Source organism: Delphinapterus leucas, chromosome 20 (assembly GCF_059928025.1).
Source record: "Delphinapterus leucas isolate spDelLeu-1000000601 "Yukka" chromosome 20, BTC_Dleu_Yukka2, whole genome shotgun sequence".
Lineage (NCBI taxonomy): Eukaryota > Metazoa > Chordata > Mammalia > Artiodactyla > Monodontidae > Delphinapterus > Delphinapterus leucas.
Window position 1 is genome coordinate 53,340,037 of NC_143148.1, and position 21,108 is coordinate 53,361,144.

The 21,108-nt window shown below is 46.4% G+C and overlaps 1 protein-coding gene across 2 annotated transcripts in view; it reads right to left on the reverse strand.

The window, feature by feature from the left end:
- Positions 1–21,108, reverse strand: part of CDYL2 (chromodomain Y like 2) — a 191,183-nt gene that overhangs the window by 19,244 nt on the left and 150,831 nt on the right. For both annotated transcript variants that reach the window (XM_089903334.1, XM_089903333.1), the window contains exons 3-4: positions 9,512–9,729; positions 221–393 (exon numbers count right to left, since the gene is read on the reverse strand). In XM_089903334.1, coding sequence (XP_089759460.1) covers positions 221–393; positions 9,512–9,729 — 391 coding nt within the window. The remainder of the gene's footprint in view (positions 1–220; positions 394–9,511; positions 9,730–21,108) is intronic.

A 21,108-nucleotide genomic window follows, 5' to 3' on the forward strand; every position in this document is an offset into this window, starting at 1 on the left:
TCTGTATTTTTTTTATTATTATTAATTTTTTTGGCTGCACCGCGCAGCATGTGGGATCTTAGTTCCCCAACTAGGGATGGAACCCGTGCCCCCAGCCATGGAAGCGTGGAGTCTTAACCACTGGACCGCCAGGGAAGTCCCTGAGCAGCCTGTATTTTTCAGTGGTAAACGTGGCAGCCCGAGGCAGGTCCCCAAGTGTTTGAACATGAGCAGGGCTCACCTGATGGCCTCTGCAATCCGGGTGCTCTCCTTCCTCCGGTCACTGGACAACCGGCCAATTAGGTAGGAGTAATCCAGGCCACTGCAGAACACGCTGCCCACGGCGCTAAGCAGCAGCAGTTTGCTGTCGTCCGTGGCCGCGTTGCAGAGCGCGCGCCGCACCTCCTTCATGATCTGTGGGCAGAGACGGATTTGCGGGGGTGAGTGTCCATTTGTAAGCCAGGGGTCTTCAGACCTATGCCGACCCCTGGGTGCAGAGGCCAGTCAGTCTACTCGGCCTGTGCAGGGAGCCTCCCCTGAACACACGCCACGTCCAGACCAAGCAATGAAACGCCAAACCAGACACCCTGCACCATCCCGGAAGCAGCACAGGGTGCTAAGGAGGTGCCAGTGGGGTCACTGGCTGCAGACTCGGAAGCCTGGCGTGGAGCCATCTAAGCCCTGGTAAATCTCTGCAGATCTTCCTCCAGCATTCGCTTGTTTAGCCCTTTCTGAGGGGTGGGAAAATACTCCTGTGCACAGCCCAGGTGAGGTATGTTAGCCAGCATTAGAAGGCCCGGTTTAATTACACTCTTCCTTACCCTAAACTCCACTAAAATGCTCACGTGGCTCATAGGTGGCACGTAGGAAGTGGGCTTTGGCAACAGACCCATAACGTTTTCCAGGTGCTGAGGAAAATAGCCATTAAACACGTATTCTGTCTCCAGCTAAACCATCATTCAAAGGCAAGGGTAAAGAGTAGGCATTTTCAGTTAAAAGAATGTCTGCCACCCTTAGGCCCTCACTGAAAGAACTAAAAGAGGATGCACTTCAAGAAGAAGAAAACCATGTTCAGAAAGAAAAACTGACATGTAAGGAACAGCAACCGGCACAGAAAGTGGAGAATGTGTTAGTAAATCAATATAAGAATTGACTGTAGGGCTTCCCTGGTGGCGCAGTGGTTGAGAGTCCCCTGTGGGTTCATGCCCCGGTTCCGGGGAGATCCCACATGCGGCTGGGCCCGTGAGCCATGGCCGCTGAGCCTGCGCGTCTGGAGCCTGTGCTCCGCAACGCGAGAGGCCACCACAGTGAGAGGCCCGTGTACCGCAAACAAAACAAAACAAAACAAAACAAAAAAAGAAAAAAAAGAAGAATTGACTGTAAAAATCATCATACTGATAATGGCTAATTGGAAGCTGGGGTTTTACACAAGGTAGAACTATAGCCTTAGGCAATAATATTGGGTTAGATGACGAGAGTTAGGGCGTGCCGAGGTTATGTGTCTGGGAGTGGTGCAAAGGGTCATGATCACGTTTAGGCTCCGCTACGTGTACATAGCTTAAGGAAAACTTCTTAAAAGTACGTGAATTACAACTAATGGCTGCGGGGGAGGGGCAAAATAAAGAAAGCTCCATCACTCAATCCAACAGAAGTTAGGGAAGCAGGAAAAATAAGTGCAAAAAGTGCACGGTAAGAAAAAACAAGGCATTTACTTGCCTGAGTGGAGCTGACAGTCCAACAGGAGAGACAGTAAAGGAACAGGCTTTTAAAGGATTGTTATTAATTATTCAAAAGGCAGAATCACAGGGTATAGTGGGGAAATTTTATGAGAGCATTGTTTTTTAAATTGTACTTTAAATGACACACACCCCCGCCGCCCCGCTTAATTAAGCACTTAAGAGGGGTCAGGGATTGCATCTGTTAACTTGCACGTAACATTTTACTCCAAACAAAATTCCTGTAAGGTAGGGAATGGTATCCCAATCTTGCAGATGAAGCAAGGAAGACTCAGAGAAGCAAAGTAAGTGGTTCAAGGTCACCAGTAAGAGGCAGAACCAGGATGCAAATCTCACCCCTACGTCCCTTCTCTGTCCATGACTGCACACTGTAGGATGACTTAAATAAATGGATGAATCTTTGTGGAAAAAAAACCAGGCCTAGGCGTCAACCTGAATCACGACTCTCGGGGTCTGAGCTCTGTGAGAAGGATGGGAGAAGTACTTTCTGCTCTTAACAGGGGATAAGCCACAGATACTCACTTTGAACATCAGAAAAGCTAACAGGCCACTATCATGTGGGTCCTTTAATCCATCTGACTCCAGAAATAGACACACTCTCACCTAGATATGAACTCTATTTCTCCGAGAGGCAAAGAAAACCCTGCTCTGAAGACATGAGCTGCACTTCTGCGTGTGACTCTCCATGCGAGGGCACACGTACTTGTCAATTAGTAAAAACAAAATCAAACACGGCGGCTGCCTCCTTTACGAATTAAGTGGAAAGTGGCTTTGTGCTTTGTTCATACAACAAAAGTACATACTACATTTTTAATTTTAAAAAACGTATATATCTAGTTAGTATGCCCTTCCTTTCCCTTTCTCGTGTTGATAATCCGATTTGGACTGATGGCTAAGGTGCCACCTTCTCGAAGGACCACGCCCCATCCCACCACCTATTTTATAATGTAACTGGTGTGTTTAGAGTAAAAGGTTCTAAAGTTATTACACACTCCTTTGCCTTCTTAAACAGAACACATGGCACACGTGTAACTACCTCTCCAGGGCAAGTGCTACAGCCTGTAAAGGAGCAGTCCCCTCAGAAGCTCCCAGGGCATGCTTCTGTTACAAAAGGGGCCAGACCGTGGTGCATCTGGAAGTCCCAGGTCCGTTCTGGAGATTCACTGCCCCTGCTCGGCTCCTGACAGCCACTACCTGCTCCTGCGTGAGTGTCTGCTAGAGAAAGCATGCTCCTCCCTGCCACTTCTACCTTTCGATCTGCCACGGGTTGGAAGCAGATGACCAAATCCATTAAAAGCGGGTATAGGGATTCTCTGGTGGCGCAGTGGTTGAGAGTCCGCCTGCAGATGCAGGGATGCGGGTTTGTGCCCCGGTCCGGTAAGATCCCACATGCCGCGGAGTGGCTGGGCCCGTGAGCCATGGCCGCTGAGCCTGCGCGTCCGGAGCCTGTGCTCCGCAGTGGGAGAGGCCACAACAGTGAGAGGCCCGCATACCGCAAAAAAAAAAAAAAGGGTATAAAAAGGGAGCAGACCAGGGTCCCTCTCTCTCCTTCATCTTTACTTGCTGAACCCAGTCACCCAGGGCCCGTCTCAACTGCGACCACCCTCACGAAGGCCTTCCCAAATACCACAGACAAAATGCCACCCCCTCCTTCCCCTGACACCCCAAGTACTTTAAATCCCTGCTCTGACACTTCTACAAACTCCCTGGTAGAACGGGTGTCTCCTTACTTTTTCCTGCCTCCTTCCTGATTTAAACCCCTGTGACAGGCAGCCTCTAAGGCAGCTGGTATTCACACCTGTGTGCAATCCCCTCCCCTCGAGTACAGACAGGACCTAGTGACCCACTTCTAACTGAGAGAATATGGTAAAGTGATGGATGCCCCTTTCAAGAGGAGACTAAGATACAGGATGACGATAGCTTGTCTTGGCTGTCCTCTCTTTTTTTTTTTTTTTTTTTTTCTGGCTGCACTGCGAGGCTTGCGGGATCTTAGTTCCCCAACCAAGGATTGAACCCGAGCCCCAGCAGTGAAAGCGCCAAGTCCTAACCACTGGACCACCTGGGAATTCCCTCGGCCGTCCTCTTTTGCCAAACCTCTTTCTTGGAGCTCTCGGTCCAGGGGATGCAGGCTGCCATGCTGTGAGTACCCCTATGGAGAGGCTATGCCATAGTCCATGGGGAGTAGCCAATGACAAAGAACTGATGTCTCTGGCCAGTGAGGACCTGGGACCTGCCAGCAGCCAGCTGGAGGTGCCTGAAAGTGGAGCCTCCCCCATCGAGCCTTCAGGTGAGACTGCAGCCGCAGCCAACACCTCAACTGCAGCCTTGTGGGAGACTCTGAGGCCGAAGTACCCAGCTAAGCCAAGCCAGCACACTTGACCCTCACAGGCTGTATTTGTTGTTTTAAGATGCTAAGTTTAGAGCAATGTGTTATGTGGTAATATAACTAATACCATCCCTTAGGAGTTCAAATAAGGACTTCCCTGGTGGCTCAGTGGTTAAGAATCCGCCTGCCAACCGAGGTGACACGGGTTCGATCCTTGGTCCGGGAAGATCCCACATGCCACGGAGCAACTAAGCCCATGAGCCACAACTACTGAGCCTGTGCTCTAGAGCCTGCGAGCTACAACTACTGAGCCCACATGCCACAACTACTGAGCTCAGGTGCCACAACTACTGAACCTGCATGCCGCAACTATGGAGCCCACATGCTGCAACTACTGAAGCCCGTGCTCCACAACAAGAGAAACCACCGTGATGAGAAGCTCACAAACAACGAAGAGTAGACCCCGCTCACCACAGCTAGAGAAAGCCCATGCACAGCAACGAAGACCCAACACAGCCAAAAAAAATAAAAGAGCTTCAATAAAATAGTATTCTACTCATCTGTTTAGCCCTATAACACCAGGAAATTGTGCACGTAACACAATTTAATAAATGTTTGTTGGATTGAGTGAATGGTACAGTGTTTACCTCCTCAAGAAGTTTAGAGTCTAATGGAGGCAATCAGACATTTCACAAATTACCACAAAGCTACACATACACTGATAACTGGGATGTGTTCCAGGAGGGTGAGTGCAGAGGCCATGAGAGACAGACATAACCTGGTCCAGGAGGGGAGGGAAGACTTCCTTGTGGAAGTGGTGGCTGTGCTGAGATCCTTAGGAACAGCAAGGTTCAGCTAAGCCAGGAGGGAAGGAAGGCTGCTTTAGTCAGAAAGACAGGCATGTACAAAGGCCCTGGGGCAGGTGTGAGCATGAAAGAAAGCCAGGGTGACTGGAGTGCAGCAAGAGAAGAGTGGAAGTCCCAAATCCTTTCTTGAGATTCACTGCCCCTGCTCTGCACTTGCTAGCCATGTGATGTGAGATGAGGCTGGAGGGTCAGAAGCACCAGCCTCACCAGCAACATTAGTTAAGGGTTTTGATTCTTATCAAGAACCATCAGGAGCCATTGATGTCTTTGAAGTGCGTGTGTGTGTGTGTGTGTGGGGGGGGTGACTTGATTGTATTCGCATTTCCAACAGATCACTCTGTCTTCTGAAGAACGGGTGACAGGGCAGGAAACATGACAGTGGGCAGACTTGTTAGTAGGTTATTACAATAGTGCAGACAAAATAGCTAGTAGTGCGGACTCTCATGTTTGTGATGGAAACAGAAGGAAACATATGAGAGCTATTTAAGAATTAACTGGCTTGCAGATGGTGTGGATATAGCAGGTATGATCAAGACGGTGTGAGGTGTGCCCCCGTGGAGGGTGGTGGTCTGTCTGCCGAGGCTGGGAGCCACCAAGAAAACCAGGAAGAGTGAGGGCCTGAGGTCCTCTCCTAATGGGAAAGTGAATGAGCTTTTAATCACCAAGACACTGGACAATCTATTTTTCTGGCTCTTTCCTTAAGGGGCATTTTCGTTATTTTCCTGGCTCTTTGCTATATTTCAGACAGGAGAAATATTACAACACACCTGCTAGCCTCAGAATCTAGTTAATACACCCAGTAATGTGTGAATTTCTGCCCATGAGGCCGATCCAGCCAATGTCTCATATACAACTAGAAAAAGAATTCAGTTATGACGGTGAAGGAGGCCTCCTTCCAGTCCCTCCATGAACGAGCAGGGCTGGGCCTGCTGGTGGCTGTTAAGTCACCTCCGTTTCATCTTAACAATGATAGGAACATTCACTGAATACCTCCAGGTGCCAGGGACTCTGAGAGCCTCTTTTGCAGATATTATCTCTAATCCCACAGGGAAGATACTGTATAATTTCTGTAAACGAGAATGCTCAGAGAAGGAAAGTAATCCCAAGGTAACAGAAGAGGTAAATTAGTGGAAGGAGGGTTCAAACCCGGTCTGCTAGGTTCCTGCGCTAACTCTGTACCCCTCCCTAACACCACCTCCTCATTTCAACAGGACCTTCATTTCGGGGCTACTTTACCCAGTTTGCCAATTTATCCATAGAGTCAATCCACTTTGGTTGCTGAGAGAGCTGAAAACACCCGATCAATGACTGTTTCTCCGTCTTCCTCCTGCTCTGTTACTGACAGACACCAGTTAGGAGTAAACCCCCAAATTAACCAAGCCCGCGGCTCGGGAAGTGAGAACCCGGGCACCTTAAATCACTTGAATGCCACACGTTTCTGTGATGAGAAGGCAACAGTTAGTACACAGAGCTGCTCCCAGAATGAGCTGGGAGACTTCTCATTTATTCGGTTTATCAGAGGAAAATACTGTGCCTTTTTCAAGCACGCTTTTTATTTTTTTTTAATACATTTATTTATTTATTTATTTTTGGCTGCGTTGGGTCTTCGCTGCTGTGTGTGGGCTTTCTCTAGTTGCAGCGAGCAGGGGCTACTCTCTGTTGCAGTGCGCGGGCTTCTCATTGCAGTGGCATCTCTTGTTGCGGGGCACGGGCTCTAGGCACGCAGGCTTCAGTAGTTGTGGTGCGTGGGCTCAGTAGTCGTGGCTCGCAGGCTCTAGAGCACAGGCTCAGTAGTTGTGGCACACGGGCTTAGCTGCTATGCGGCATGTGGGGTTTTCCTGGACCAGGGCCTGAACCCGTGTCCCCTGCATTGGCAGGCAGATTCTTAACCACTGTGCCACCATGGAAGTCCCAAGCACCCTTTTTAAAAGTAGTGAAGCAGAAAAAAAGTCTAAGCAGAATCGGTCTCGTGTGAATGTTTCATGATGAGCTTAAAATAACAAGGCTTCCAGGTGTATAAACATGTGAAGGGCGGCCTTTGGGGTAAACCACAGACCCCAGGCTCTGAGTCCTATGCAGAGGCCTACACAGCAGAGAACCCTGAGGTGGTTCTGCTGAAGGTGGAGGGGGGAGAGACCCCCAAAACACCATGCTTAGAAGAGGGGCAACGAGCAACCAGCAGCCCCCCTAACTCCACAGGCTTGAGCCACTCTCTTCCCTCACAGGTTGACAAGCATTCCTGACTGTCACCCCACAATCCCGAAAAAGAGCCACAGTCTATGTAAATCATAATGACAAGACACGTGATTGCAAGTTCAAGGACACAGCATCTCCCACTCCACCCACTTCAGGGGCCACGCTGAGTGCACTGGACATACTGGGCAGTGCCAGGCCACCTAGCCATCTCCATCTGGCTGGGCAGCCACTCCTTGACTGTGTCCCACCTAAAAGAAAACACACCCCTGTGGTTCACCCTCCAGGTCTGCATGGCTACGGTGGACACTGGAGTGCAGGATATCAAGGGACAGAAAAAGGGGGTTTTCACTGAACTGTCTTCAATGGGCCAGGCGCTGGGCTGAGGGCCAGGACAAAAGGATGGGTGAAAGTGGTGAGGGCCCTGCCCTCCTGAAGCTCTGTGACTCCAGGCCTGTTCAGTTCCCTAGGCCTACCCTGTGTCCTCTGTAAGAGGTGGATCATAATGATCCTACATCAGAAGGGTACTGGTGGGATGAAATGGGATAAATAGCAAACATAAAGCCTGAAGAGCCACTACTAGCCACACCAGTCGTTTTTGTGATTGATCACTCTATGTCCTGCCCAGGTCGGTCCAGTTGGAGAAGACTGCTTAGATGCCCGTCTTCCTACATTTGCACCGGTAACAATCTCTTCATTGCTCCCTACTGAGTATCCCATATTCTGAATGGTGTTGTCTACCTAACTGCATTAAGCATTCCCTGTCCTATTCATCTAAGACATAAGTAGCATTAGCATTTTAAAAAGTAGTAGAGGGTGCTTCCCTGGTGGCGCAGTGGTTGAGAGTCCGCCTGCCGATGCAGGGGACACGGGTTCGTGCCCCGGTCCGGGAAGATCCCACGTGCCGCGGAGCGGCTGGGCCCGTGAGCCATGGCCGCTGAGCCTGTGCGTCCGGAGCCTGTGCTCCGCAACGGGAGAGGCCACAACAGTGAGAGGCTCGCGTACCGCAAAAAAAAAAAAAGTAATAGAGGAAAAAGATAAATTGGACTTCACCAACATTTTAAAAATTGTGTATCAAAGACTACTATCTAGAAAGGAAAAATACAACCCATAGAATGGAAGTATCATAGCTCTGATAAGGGTCTAGTATCCAGAACATACAGAGAACGCTCAAAACTCAATAACAACAACAACAAAAATCCCATTTTTAAAACTAGGCAAAGGATTTGAATAGACATCTCTCCAAAGAAGGTAGACAAATGGCCAACAGGCACCTGAGAAGATGCCCAACATCATCAGTCACTAGGAAAATGCAAATCAAAACCACAATGAGACAGCACCTCACTCCCACTAAAACGGCTATAATAGAAAAGACAGACAATAATAAGTGCTGACAAAGATATGGAGAAATTGGGACCTTCACATACCACTGGTGGGGATGTAAAATGGTCCAGCCACTGGGGAAAATAGTTTGGCAGTTCCTCAAAAAGTCAAATATGGAGTTACTATATGACCCAGCAATTCCATAATCAGGAATATATCCAAGAAAACTGAAAACATACGTTCACACAAAAACATATACACAAATGTCCATAACATTATTTTTCATGATAGCCCAAAGTGGAGACAATCCAAATGTCCCTCAACTGGAGAACTAATGGACAAAATGTGGCCTATCCACACATGGAAGAGGAATGAAGCACTGATCATGCTACCACATGTAGAAACCCCCAAAACACCGTGCTGCGTGAAAGAAGCCAGTCATGGAAGACCATGTACTGTAGGATTCCATGCATACGAAATGTCCAGAATAGGTAAATCCATAGAGACAGAAAGGAGATTAGTGGTTGCCGGGGACTTGGGCCGGGGGAGAATGGGGTGACTGTTAGTGGGCACAGGGTTTCCTTTGGGGGTGATGGAAATGTTCTGGAATTAGTGCCGATGGTTGCACAACCTTGTGAATATACTAAACACCACTGAATGGTACGTTTTAAAAGGGTAAAATTTATGGCATGTGAATTACATCTCAATTAAAAAAACTATAAGCGAGCTGAGTGAATATAATTCCATCTAAAGCAAAGAAATCTGACATGCTGATTATAATGCAGTCTCACTGGAAAAGCCCGAGATATGATGCTTGGTTTCTGGGGCTAATACTAATTCTGGGACCACAATCAGTTTATTGAATCTCTCTGTTTACCGGGGTCTTCATCTTCAAAATGGGATAATATGGTTACTGGTCGTAAATATCAGACGGATAACGTATGTAAGGTGATCAGTAAATGGGGTCCCGCGGTCAAGTCTGCACGAGCGTCGGCTGTCTCCATCCACTCCTGAGGGCACAGAGAGAGAGCCAGCGCCCTACTGTGACTGCCTCAGAGTGACACCCACCCCCCATCCTGCCCCCTCACCTCAGGGGTCAGCGCGTTGTTGTCCGAGGTCTGGCTGGACAGCAGGATGTGCGTGAAGCCCTCTTCCTTCCGCACAACAATGTCCCGAAAGCGACAGTTGCTTTCGTTCTGGCGGACGCTGTACCTGAGCCTCTTGTCAAAGACGTAGTCCTTCTCCGCTTCCAGCTTCCTCTTCACCGAGCTGTGCAGGTTTAGTCCCCCGTTGGTCAGAGCAGAGCCTTCCAAAATCAGAGGAACAAAGTGAGAAACTGACTGGGGAACAGTTACACAGGAGTGTGACCAGAGAATGCTCAGATTTTCATGGAAAGGGTCCGATGTGGCTGGGACCCATGTGCAGCTCTGTTCTGGGTGGTGAAGGGCCTGGGACTTAACGGCTCCAAACTTGGACGAGCACAGAGAGGGCTCTCTGTGAATGACCCCATGCAATCCTTGATTCCCTCTCCCACTCATCCATCCGAGAGCACCCAGCTTCTGCTTGGATGCTTTCAGCAACAGGGAACCCGACAATGGCCACGAAACAAAACAAACAAAACCAAAAAACTGCAGCTTTACTCATAATAACCCAAAATCAGAAGCAACCAATATGCCCTTTACTAGGTGAATGGATAAACAAACTCTGGTTCATTCACACAAAAGAATATTTGGCATACAAAGAAATTCATTATCAAGCCACAAAAATACGTGAATGAATCTGAAATGCGTATTACTAAGAAGCCACTCTGAAAAGGCTACACATTACATGATTCCAATTATGTGACATTCTAGAAAAGGCAAAAGTATAGAAACAGTTATAAGATCAGTGGTTGCCAGGGGTTCAGGTGCAATAAGAGAAGGGTGGAATTGGTGAAGCGTAGGGGATTTTTTTAGGGCAATGAAACTACTCTATATGATATTATGATGGTGAATATGAGACATAAAGCATTTGTCGAAACCTGAAGAACTACAGCATAGACAGTGAACCTTAAAGTATGCAAATTTTTTTTAAAAAATTAAGAGATGGGGGGAATCCAAGGATGGAATGCAGAATGTGATAAAAGAATCTAACTGTATGACAAACGTATGAAACCACCTCCCTGAAGCGGGTGCGGGGGGAGGGAGGCGCTGACCTAAGTAACTTTAGGAATGAGTGGAGTCTGTAAAATTAAAGGCCAAATAACCTGCACAGAAGCAGTGTACTCCAGCTGACAAAGTTGATCACATGGAGGTAAGTACGAGTTAACAATTCTGACATTATACATGAACGCTGGAGCTGAACAATTACATAAATGGATGGCAGATGGGGAGAAGAAGGTTTTTCAGTGTTGGAGTGGCAGTTTACAGGTAAGCAAGGGGAGGGGGCTAGAATGAGCAACGTGGTAATGGATGAGCACTGAAGACCTCAGTATGAACTCAATACAGATACAGATGGTTACATTCAGAAATATTTACAGATAAGCGTGTACAAACAGGCTAGTATATACATGTGTATTTCCTTGCTCTGTCAGCTGAGAGGGCCCCAGAGTCTGACATCCCAACAGCAGTGAGCACACCTGGGGCCCAGAGCTTGGTTTCATTCTCAATAAAAGGAACCAGGGCTCTCTGGAGAGATGGCTGATTCCAGGACTGGGGCAAGAAACATGCAAGATAAGCTTGCAGAGGCTGAAAGGACGGAAGTACTAAAAAAACCCCACAATAAATAAATAATAATAACGACAACCTTCACAATGATGGGGGTATGTCAAAAGGACACAGCAAGTGAAAGAGCTCCCCATGGCCAAAGACGGCAGAATTTGAGCAACATAAAGTCGTATGTATTGCATTATAATTGAAAGCACAAAATAAATATCCATGAGTCCATACTGATATAATTAAATGAGATTGAATAAATGAATAAGTGGGAGACAAGAGCCAAATCTCCCATGGAGAAGAATTCCAAACAGTTTATGTAGATGCTCTGCTCTCAAGGGGGTAGAACATAACTTCTTTAAGGGCGGGCTGCACAAAGTGACTTCCTTCCAAACAGTGTGGAAAGTTGGGGGGCTCAGGGGGGAGAGTAACAGTAGAGAAACCTGACTGTGGCAGATGGAGAAGTCAAAGCCTTGTTGGCCACGTGATCAAGACCAACACCAACAGGGATAAGTCATGGCGTGGTGTGCACCCCTGACACGATGTGAGGAGAAGGGCGCTGGACCTCTGGGGTCTTCCTCTCAGAAACCTACATCCCCAGTCTAATCATGCAAAAAAGGTCAGACAAATCCCAATGGAGGAGAGTTCTACAAAATACCTGATCAGTATACTTCAAAACTGTGAAGGTCATTAAAAACCAGGAAAGCCTGAGAAACTGTCACAGCACAGAGGATCCTAAGGAAACATGACGACTACATGTGATGTGGGATCAGGATCTTGGAACAGATGTTAGGATAAGGGATGGACTTTAGTTGATAACGATGCATCAACAGCAGTCCATCAGCTGTAACAAATGTACCACACTAGTGAAGAAGCTCATAATAATAGGAGAGACTGAGTACGGGGTATACATGAACTCTATTATCTTTCCAAATTTTCTGGAAATCCACAAAAGTGAAGTTTATTTTAAAGAGTACATTTTAAAATTAAGTTAATTTTAAAAAACAAAACAAAACAAAAAACCCCCAAGAAAACCATTTCCCAGGCAATTGTGACTTACAGGCAGGTTTGAGACCCTGGACCAGTGGTTCTTACACTTTTTGTTTTTTAAAGATCATGAACATCTTTGAAACACACCTATCTACCTACCTACCTACCTATCTATCTATCTTGGCTGTGCCGGGTCTTAGTTGCAGCATGTGGGCTCTTTCAGTTGCAGCATGCGGACTTCTTAGTTGCAGCATGCGGACTTCTTAGTTTCATCATGCAAACTCTTAGTTGCAGCATGCATGCGGACCTAGTTCCCTGACCAGGGATCAACCCCAGGCCCCATGCATTGGGAGTGTGGAGTCTTACCACACTCCCACACTTACCACACTGGACCACCAGGGAAGTTCCCAGTTGTTCTTACACTTGAACAGGCATTCGGATCACCTGGAGAACTGTTAAACCAGCCTGCTGGGTCCACCCCATGCTACTGCCCCTGCTGCAGCGACCAGGCTTTGAGAACCAGGGTCTGGATAACATCAAGGTGGACTCAGATTCTTAGTTAGCATGGGGGGGTCTTGGAATCTCAAGAACCAAGTCAAAGGCAGGGACCAGGAAATGCTTCCCTGGGCCCTTTCCCTGCATACCCCGTCCCCACCCAGACGAGCGCCCAGCCCCAAAGGGGCACAGAAGCAGCAGTGCCTGTGTCACCTGACAGCCTCCAAGAAGCCTCCTCATTTTGTACTTTTCCATTACCCACAGCAACTGGGCTTTGTCAAACACCATGATGTGGGTAAATGATTCAATGAACTCCGGAAAGTAAACGCGAGCATTTAATTAAAAGCCTTGTGTAAAGGGAGCTGTTTCTTCAGGGTCAACCTCAAAACCTCCAGCTCCTCAGAAGCTTCCTAATTAGAGCTGGCAGATCCGTGCTGGGGACCTGCTGGCAGAGGTCAGCGCATCATGGGAGCTGCTCTCAGCGGCCACCAGCTCTTGGCCGTGAGAAGTCAGCAGCTCGGGGCTTGGGAAGATCAGTGCTACCCGGGGCTGGGAGAGGTCTGATTAAACTCCTGCCCCACAACCAAGTCAAGGTGCTGCTTTACAATTATATTAAGGAGGAGGACCTGAGGGTTACGTTTTCTGAGCAGCTCTGTACGCTGCCTCTAAATTCCTCAACAGTCCTACAAAACTGCCATTCTTACTCCACTTTGCAGATAAGGAAAAGTGAGTAACTTGCTGGGAGCCGTGAAGGTTTGAAGTGGCAGAGCCAGGATTAGACGCAGCTGCCTCTCCTTTTCTCCATTCATTCAAAATCTAATTAGGGGCTTCCCTGGTGGTGCAGTGGTTAAGAATCCGCCTGCCAAAGCAGGGGACACGGGTTCGAGCCCTGGTCCAGGAAGATCCCACATGCCGCAGAGCAACTAAGCCCGTGCGCCACAGCTACTGAGCCTGCGCTCTAGAGCCCGTGAGCCACAACTTCTGAGCCTGTGAGCCACAACTACTGAGCCCTCGAGCCACAACTACTGAGCCCGCGTGCCACAACTACTGAGCCCGCGCACCTAGAGCCCGTGCTCCGTAACAGGAGAAGCCACTGCAATGAGAAGCCTGCGCACCGCAACGAAGAGTAGCCCCAGCTCACCGCAACTAGAAAGAGCCCGACGCAGCAACCAAGACCCAACGCAGCCAAAACTAAAAATAGATAAATTTTAAAAAATCTAATTAGTTATCACCTCCTATGGGCCAGCTATAACACTAGATGTTGGAGATGAAACAAAAATCAGAGAAATAAGGTCCATGCCGTCCCAGAGCTTGCTTCGGGCGTGGCAGATGGAAAGTAAACAAGTAGACTTAGTTAAAATAATGACAGATAGGAAAAGATAGGGTGACATGATAAAAAATATTGGGTGGGGGGTTCTCTGTGAAGGAGCCCATGGTCTTTCTGTTAAAGCATAAGGGGAAGCAGCCCTTAAGGAACCATCTGACCAAATAATCCATAAAACTATGTGAGGAAAACAGACCTGTTTATTCTCTATTAGGACACATGGCTCACATCTCCAATGGTGACTTGGAAGATGCACCATCTCTGGGCCAGGGAAGGGAGGAAGCCTCCGTGGGGGCCCGGATTCACTCACGTACAGCTGCGTAAAGTTACCTTTCTGGACCTAACTCTGACCTCACACGGAGGTGCTCTCAAGCCCACTCCTCTTCTGGGGCACCGTGCCTCTGGAGAGATGGGGGCAGGCTGGCAGGGAAGGCACCATGGGAAACAGAACATGCCGGAAGCATAGAAGTTTGGGGCTTTGCAGCCAGACAGCATGGCAATCCCAGCCCTGTGTTTGCTCATCAGGAGAAGCCAGGAAGCCACACGAGCCCTCGAGTGTCGTTTCCTTCATCAGAAGATGGGGTTAGTGGTACCTGCTTTTCATGGTTGTTCGGAGCTAATTTAAGGAATCGATATGGGATTAGCAAGTGCCTGGCTCATTCTAGGCACTGCAGAAATGTTAGCTGAAGGATGCCAAGTCATTCCAAAAATGAGGAATTATCTGGTGAGTCCTTGCAGCCCGCCTCTCGCACTCCCAGCCCCACACACTCCCTCCAAGCCCGGGGAACAGACCCAGGAGAGATGGGTGAACACCCTGGTGAGCCCGAAGGCCAGAGTGAAAACCCAGTGGTGGCGGCGTTCAAAGCCCCGCACCCCGTCCTCTCAGGGCTGCGAGGCTGGAGGTCACTATCCCTCCTCTGTGCCCTCACTTCCCGCACGCGGATGACTGCGAAGTGAAGGGACACGTGCTGTGCTTCTGGGACAAAGGAACCCCCCCGCCCCCGAATCAGGCTACTTTCCTTCCTTCCACTCCCTTCAAGCCTTCTCACATTCCTTCCTTCAGAGTACAAAGGAGTATTTCCCATTAGGAAGCCTCCATAAAATCATGCTCTGACACAGCCCCTCTGCTCCAGACGTGCAGAGGTGACAGAGACAACACTGGGCTCACAAACAACCATTTCTTTGTGTGTGTGGCAGAGCATCAGCACGAGGCTCGACACAGGGGTGGGGGCCAGGAGTGCTGGGTGGGAAGGGTACCCGGGGGGCAGCAGAAACCAAGCCTCCCACTCGAGACGGGAGGAGGGACCCAGGGGATGGAAGCCAGGCAATGGCGTGATGCCCTCCCACGAAGGCAGAACGACAGTGACAAAACCACGTGCTGTCCACGGCCAAGGCTTTCTCGGGAGCTCCGGGCCAGGTGGAGGGAGAGAGAGGAAGCAAAGAAAGACAGAAACCAACTTCCCTCTTGAAATGAGCCTGTACACCAAAATTCTGAAATAGGGAGATATTGAATGCTCAGAATCCTAGACAATAAAATCAATACTGGTGACATGAAGGAATCCAAATCAGATAAATTGAATATTATGAGACAATCTGACAAGGACTTTAGAATAGGAATGTTTCAAATGCTAAAAGTGATAGATGTGAGAAAAAGAGCCATTTAAAATCAATAAGAAATTCTCAGACAAAAGCAGACAGAAAGGAAAAGAGCACAAGGGTAAGGCAAAGGACTAATTAAAAAGCAAATGACAAACAGGAAGAAATTTGCATATCACAGATAAAAGATCCTCAAATTGTAAAGAAATTTTAAACAGTGAGGACAAGAAGACCAAAATTCTTCCAGGAAAAAAAACGGACAGAAGACATGGACAGACAATCCACAAATACTACATAAAAATAGCTCTTAAACGTAAAAAAAGATTTCATCTTCACTCAAAAGAATAATGCAAACTAAAACTCATAATAAAAGAAATGAAAGTTAAAACTACACTGACATACCATTTCTTACCCATTCACTGGGCAAAAGTTCAGAATCTTGACAGTATACTCTTCTAGAGAGGATGTGGGGAGCTGGGCATTCTCTTAATTGTGGGTGGAAAGCAAAATGGTACAACTACCATGGAAGGGAATTTGGCAACATGTGAGAAAACTGTTCATGCATGTACTCTCAACATAGCAATCCAACTTCTGGAAACATAACATAAAAATATACCAAAAAATATATATATATTTATTATTATTATTATTACTATTATTATTATATATATTTTTTCCTCACAGCATTATTCACAACTGCAAAATATTGGAACTACCTAAACTTCCAAGCATAGATTAGGGATGTAAACTATGGTGTATCCACACAAAGGAATACTATGCAGCTGTAAAAAGAATGAAAACTATTTCTATGAATTAATGAGTGATTTCCAAAAACATACCTTCAAGTAAAGAGAGGCAAGGTATAAAAGTATTTTACCTTTAGTATAAGAAAGAAGGGAAAATAGATAAATCTGTTTATTTTTGCAAAAAGAAACAGAGGAAGAATAAGTCAGAAAACAATGAAACTGGACATCCACAGTGGTTGACAGAATAGAGCAGAAGGGATGGGGAAGGAGTATAGTTCTCTTCTACACTTCTCTGAGTATAGCTGACCCTTGAACAACGCAGGGGTTAAGGGCACCAACCCCATGCAGTAGAAAATCTGCATATAACTTTATGCATATAACTTATGCATATAACTGTGGTCCTCTGTGTCCACAGTTCTGCATCCATGGATGCAACCAACCATGGATCACGTAGTACTTATGTATTCAAGGGGAGGATGATCAATACAAATAACTTTTGGACTCAATATAATGACTTATATACCCTCAAACAAATCTTGAATTCTTCTTAGTGGGTTTGCTTTTTGTAAGGGTAAGGGTGGAGCAATTCTAAAATGATTTTATGTGAATTATAGGGTGAGCAAATGAGTAACTGTATGATGTTATGGAGAAACAGCGTTCTCTCTGTGGAAGAAGGGACACACAAATATGGAATGTGGGAAGGCAAGGAAGAGCTCAGTAGGATTAGAATGAAACTGGAGGTATCAGTATGAACTCATGGCTTTTAAAATTGTATCTATTTCCTAGCTCCATTAGCTGAAAGGGCTTAGAAAAAATGAAGCTCTCATAGCAATGTGCACACTTAGACCCCGGATGTTGGCTTCTAAATACCACCTCCACTAAAATAATCCAGGACTTCCCAGAGAAATGGCTGCTTCCAGGGCTGGGACAGGCAAGGTACAAAGTGGGCTGGAAAGTCTTATTGTACCTGGAAGTAAGGAAGTGACCAAAAAAATAACCAGCCATGTCAAAAGGACATATGAGGCAGCTTGGAGGGGTTCCCATTGGCCAAATCTAGGACAATTTGAACATAAAAGTAAATAAGAGGAAGAAATGGATTATAAACCATTGCATAAAATAATAATCTTCAAGTCTGAACTGATAATAGATAGATAGAGATGATGATGATAGATAGATAGATGAGAGGGAGGGAGGGAGGGAGGGAGAAAGGAAGGGAAGAAGGAAAGAGATGGATGGGTAAGACAGAGGAAATAACATCATATCAAGTATTTCAGTGGAGATGAATAACTTGAATCTAGTCTTAAGGAAACATCAGACAGACTCAAAATGAGGAACACTCTGTAAAATAACTGGACAGTATTCTTCAAAAATGCAAGTGTTACTGAAGACAATGGAAGACCAAGGAACTGCTCCAGATTAAAGGGAACTAAAGAGACATGACAACTAAAGTCTTCATAGGATTCTGGCCTGGATTCTATATTGGAGGGAAAAATAATCTAAAGAACATTACTGGGATAATAGGAAAAAAATGGAATAAGAACCAAAGATTAGGGCTTCCCTGGTGGCGCAGTGGTTGAGAGTCCGCCTGCCGATGCAGGGGACACGAGTTCGTGCCCCGGTCCGGGAAGATCCCACATGCCGTGGAGCGGCTGGGCCCGTGAGCCATGGCTGCTGAGCCTGCGCATCCAGAGCCTGTGCTCCGCAATGGGAGAGGCCACAGCAGTGAGAGGTCTGTGTACCGCAAAAAAAAAAAAAAAAAAGAACCAAAGATTAGATAAAAGGATTCTATCAATGTTAAATTTCTTGGATTTCGTAACTGTACTGTGTTGACTTGAGAATATCCTTTTTCTTAGAAATACCTTTACTAAATATCACTGGGGACGGAGGGAGGGATAAATTAGGAGTTTAGCACAGGGAACTATATTCAATATCTTATAATAACCTATAATGGAAAAGAATCTGAAAAACAACATACATATGTATATGTGTGTGTGTGTGTGTGTGTGTGTGTATACACACACATATATGAAAACCTGAATCACTCTGCTGTACGCCTGAAACTAACACAACATTGTAAATCAACTATACTTCAGTAAAAACAAACAAACATAAAACAAACCACAAAACATATTACTGGGTAAAGAGGCATGATGTATGCAATCTACACTCAAATGGTTCAGAAAAAGAATAATAATTTATATATAATCTGTATAATCATTTGTATATAAGTTCTAAGTGTGTACATATGTGTGAGTCTATATATATACATATACATGTACAGAAACACACATACACATACAGAGAAAGAGGCAGCAAACGTGGCAAAACGTTAAAAACTGGTAAATCCAAAAAGGATTACAATGTTTGATATAAGTTTGAAATTATTTTCAACTTATTATTTACAAGCAGTAACAGAGGCCTGAAAAAAATGAACTATCATCAAAATGCTGAGAGAAAATAACTATCAACCAAGAATTTTATACCCAGCTAAAGCCACATTTAAAGGACCAAGAAATGGGTATTTTCAGATACCCCAAAACTAAAAGAGTTTATCTACCACAGACTCTAAAAGAATTATAAAGAGAAACTTCAGCAAATCAAAAAATTAATTCATAGGAAGACAAGAGATAAAAGAAACACAGTTGATTATTTTTAATTTAGTAAATGTAATTCCTGGCTGCAAAAATGATAAAAATAGTTTTTGGTGTTTAACAACACTGACTGGACAAAACAAAAACAAGAGGCTCATTGAGAAGTTAAAACCAAGTAGGGCCCTCCTTGTTATATCAAGAGGAGGATATCACATCTATTAGAAAAAAAATTCATAGTTGAGTATGTATGCTAAAATTTAAGAATACAAATACTATCTATGGTTAGCTTCTAAGTCAGCTCAGGGAGACGGAATATATAAAATGTACCAATTCACTTTAAAAGTATGAAAAGGGTAGGGGCTGGGGATGGGAGAGCGAGCAGAGAAACAGAATGATAATATTAAAATGCAAAATAGAATAGAAAAAAATCCAAATATATTAATAATCACATTAATTGTTGAGCAGGTTAGACTCCTATATTAAAAGATAGAGATGATCAGATTGGAGAAAAGAATAAAAGATCCAGGTGTGTGGAAGATTCCCTAAGGAGAGACTCTTGCAGACTGAAAAAGGCATCTCAACTCAGCTAGCAGGAGAAGGAAACCTGCCCAATCAACTGAGAAATGGTGGAAATACTCAAGAAGTGTCAAGAAATGGTGCACAGTTGTCACTGTGAGGCAGGAAGAGGTGTGTCAGAAAATGCACTGCAGTTTGTAAGACACACAAAGAGAAACAGAAGCTGTCCCGGGACGAGGGGTGAGCTTTCTGGGAGGACAGAGGGTAAAGGTCTGGGGAAGGCCACAGAGGACTGGACAGACGAGGGACAGACCACAGGACACCGCTGCACGCAGCATTAGCCACTCCAGGCAGGGCTCAGCGTCCATGCCTACGTTCTCCACCAGGAACATGTCAAACCCCAGCACCGAAAAGCACCAAGCTTCCTCTGGACATCGAGGAAGGAAGGAGAAGTTCAGACAGGGCACCAAAGGATGCTATCCCCAGGGGAGGGTGCGTCATCTGTGCTGGTTTCACACTTGATTCCTCACCATAATGGAATAATCCGATTTTGTTGAATGCTTATTATGTGATTCACATAGCTTACATCACCCAATCCTAAGAAGAACCCTGTAAGACGTCGTTTCAGCCACATTTTAGAGGTGAGAAAAGCAAAACCGAAGGTCATGCCACTAGGAAGGGTCAGAATAGGGTTCAAACTCTAAGAATCTTGACTTCAAAAGTGATGCTTGACTCAAGCAACAGGACTCGGAAACCTAACACTGGTCTCGGGCCCTCCCGCTGGTGCTGGTGCTGGCGCTGAGGGCTATTCTGCTTTTCTTCCCAAGAGCCCACTGAACAAAGGAGGAAGGAGAATCTGGGTGCCACACCTGGCTCCAGTGTCACATGCAACTGTTACCAAGCCGAGCTCGTTTTACTGCATCATCATCATCTCTGCACCTGCCTGATGTCTCCACCTAACGGCGGGCTCTTCGGGGACAAACCTGAGAGCCACTCGCTCTGTGTCTGCAGGACTGAGCACAGTGCCTGGAAGGCAGCACTGCTCAGCGCAGCGTCCATCAAGCGAATGAATGAGCAGAAGACAAACAACGGAAAGTAACTAGAGCAGCCTCCTCACACCACATGGCGGCCTCGCATTTAACACTCCTGATTTTGAAACACGTTCCTTGTTCATTTCTCAGCCTCTTGGCCACACTTCCAAATCCTGGTATTAGTCGCACACATAGGAGCGTCTGTTTCCTGAAATCAGGTTGCTCTCACACCTAGATGACTAACTCTCGTACTTGCATCACACCTGGCCCTTCTGCTTCACAATAGCCGGGCAAGACCTCACCTCTCAGAGATGCCCAGGGAGAGAACACGGTGTGAGCGCTATGAAGTTTCCTTCTCTTGCAAAGAATATAGTAACACTTTTTTGGGGTGTAAGCCATCAGGACACAGAAGGAAGACATCTCGAGACCAGGGTCGCTCTCTCCCGGAATGCCCTTCCTCCCTTGCCCACCTGATAATGGTCTCCTCACCATTCTCAACGCAGCTCTGCTGTGACCCGCTTAGGAATTCTTCCAGAGCAGGAGCTAATCCCTCTTCTAGTGGCTGCTGGTACATCCTTTTTTTTTTTTTACAGCCTTTACTGCCCCTCCCTCCATCCATTCAGCATGCAGTTCATGAGTGTCTAGGACAAACCTGGCTCCTGGGATATACTGATGGGCAGAGAGATAGATCCTGCGCTTAAGA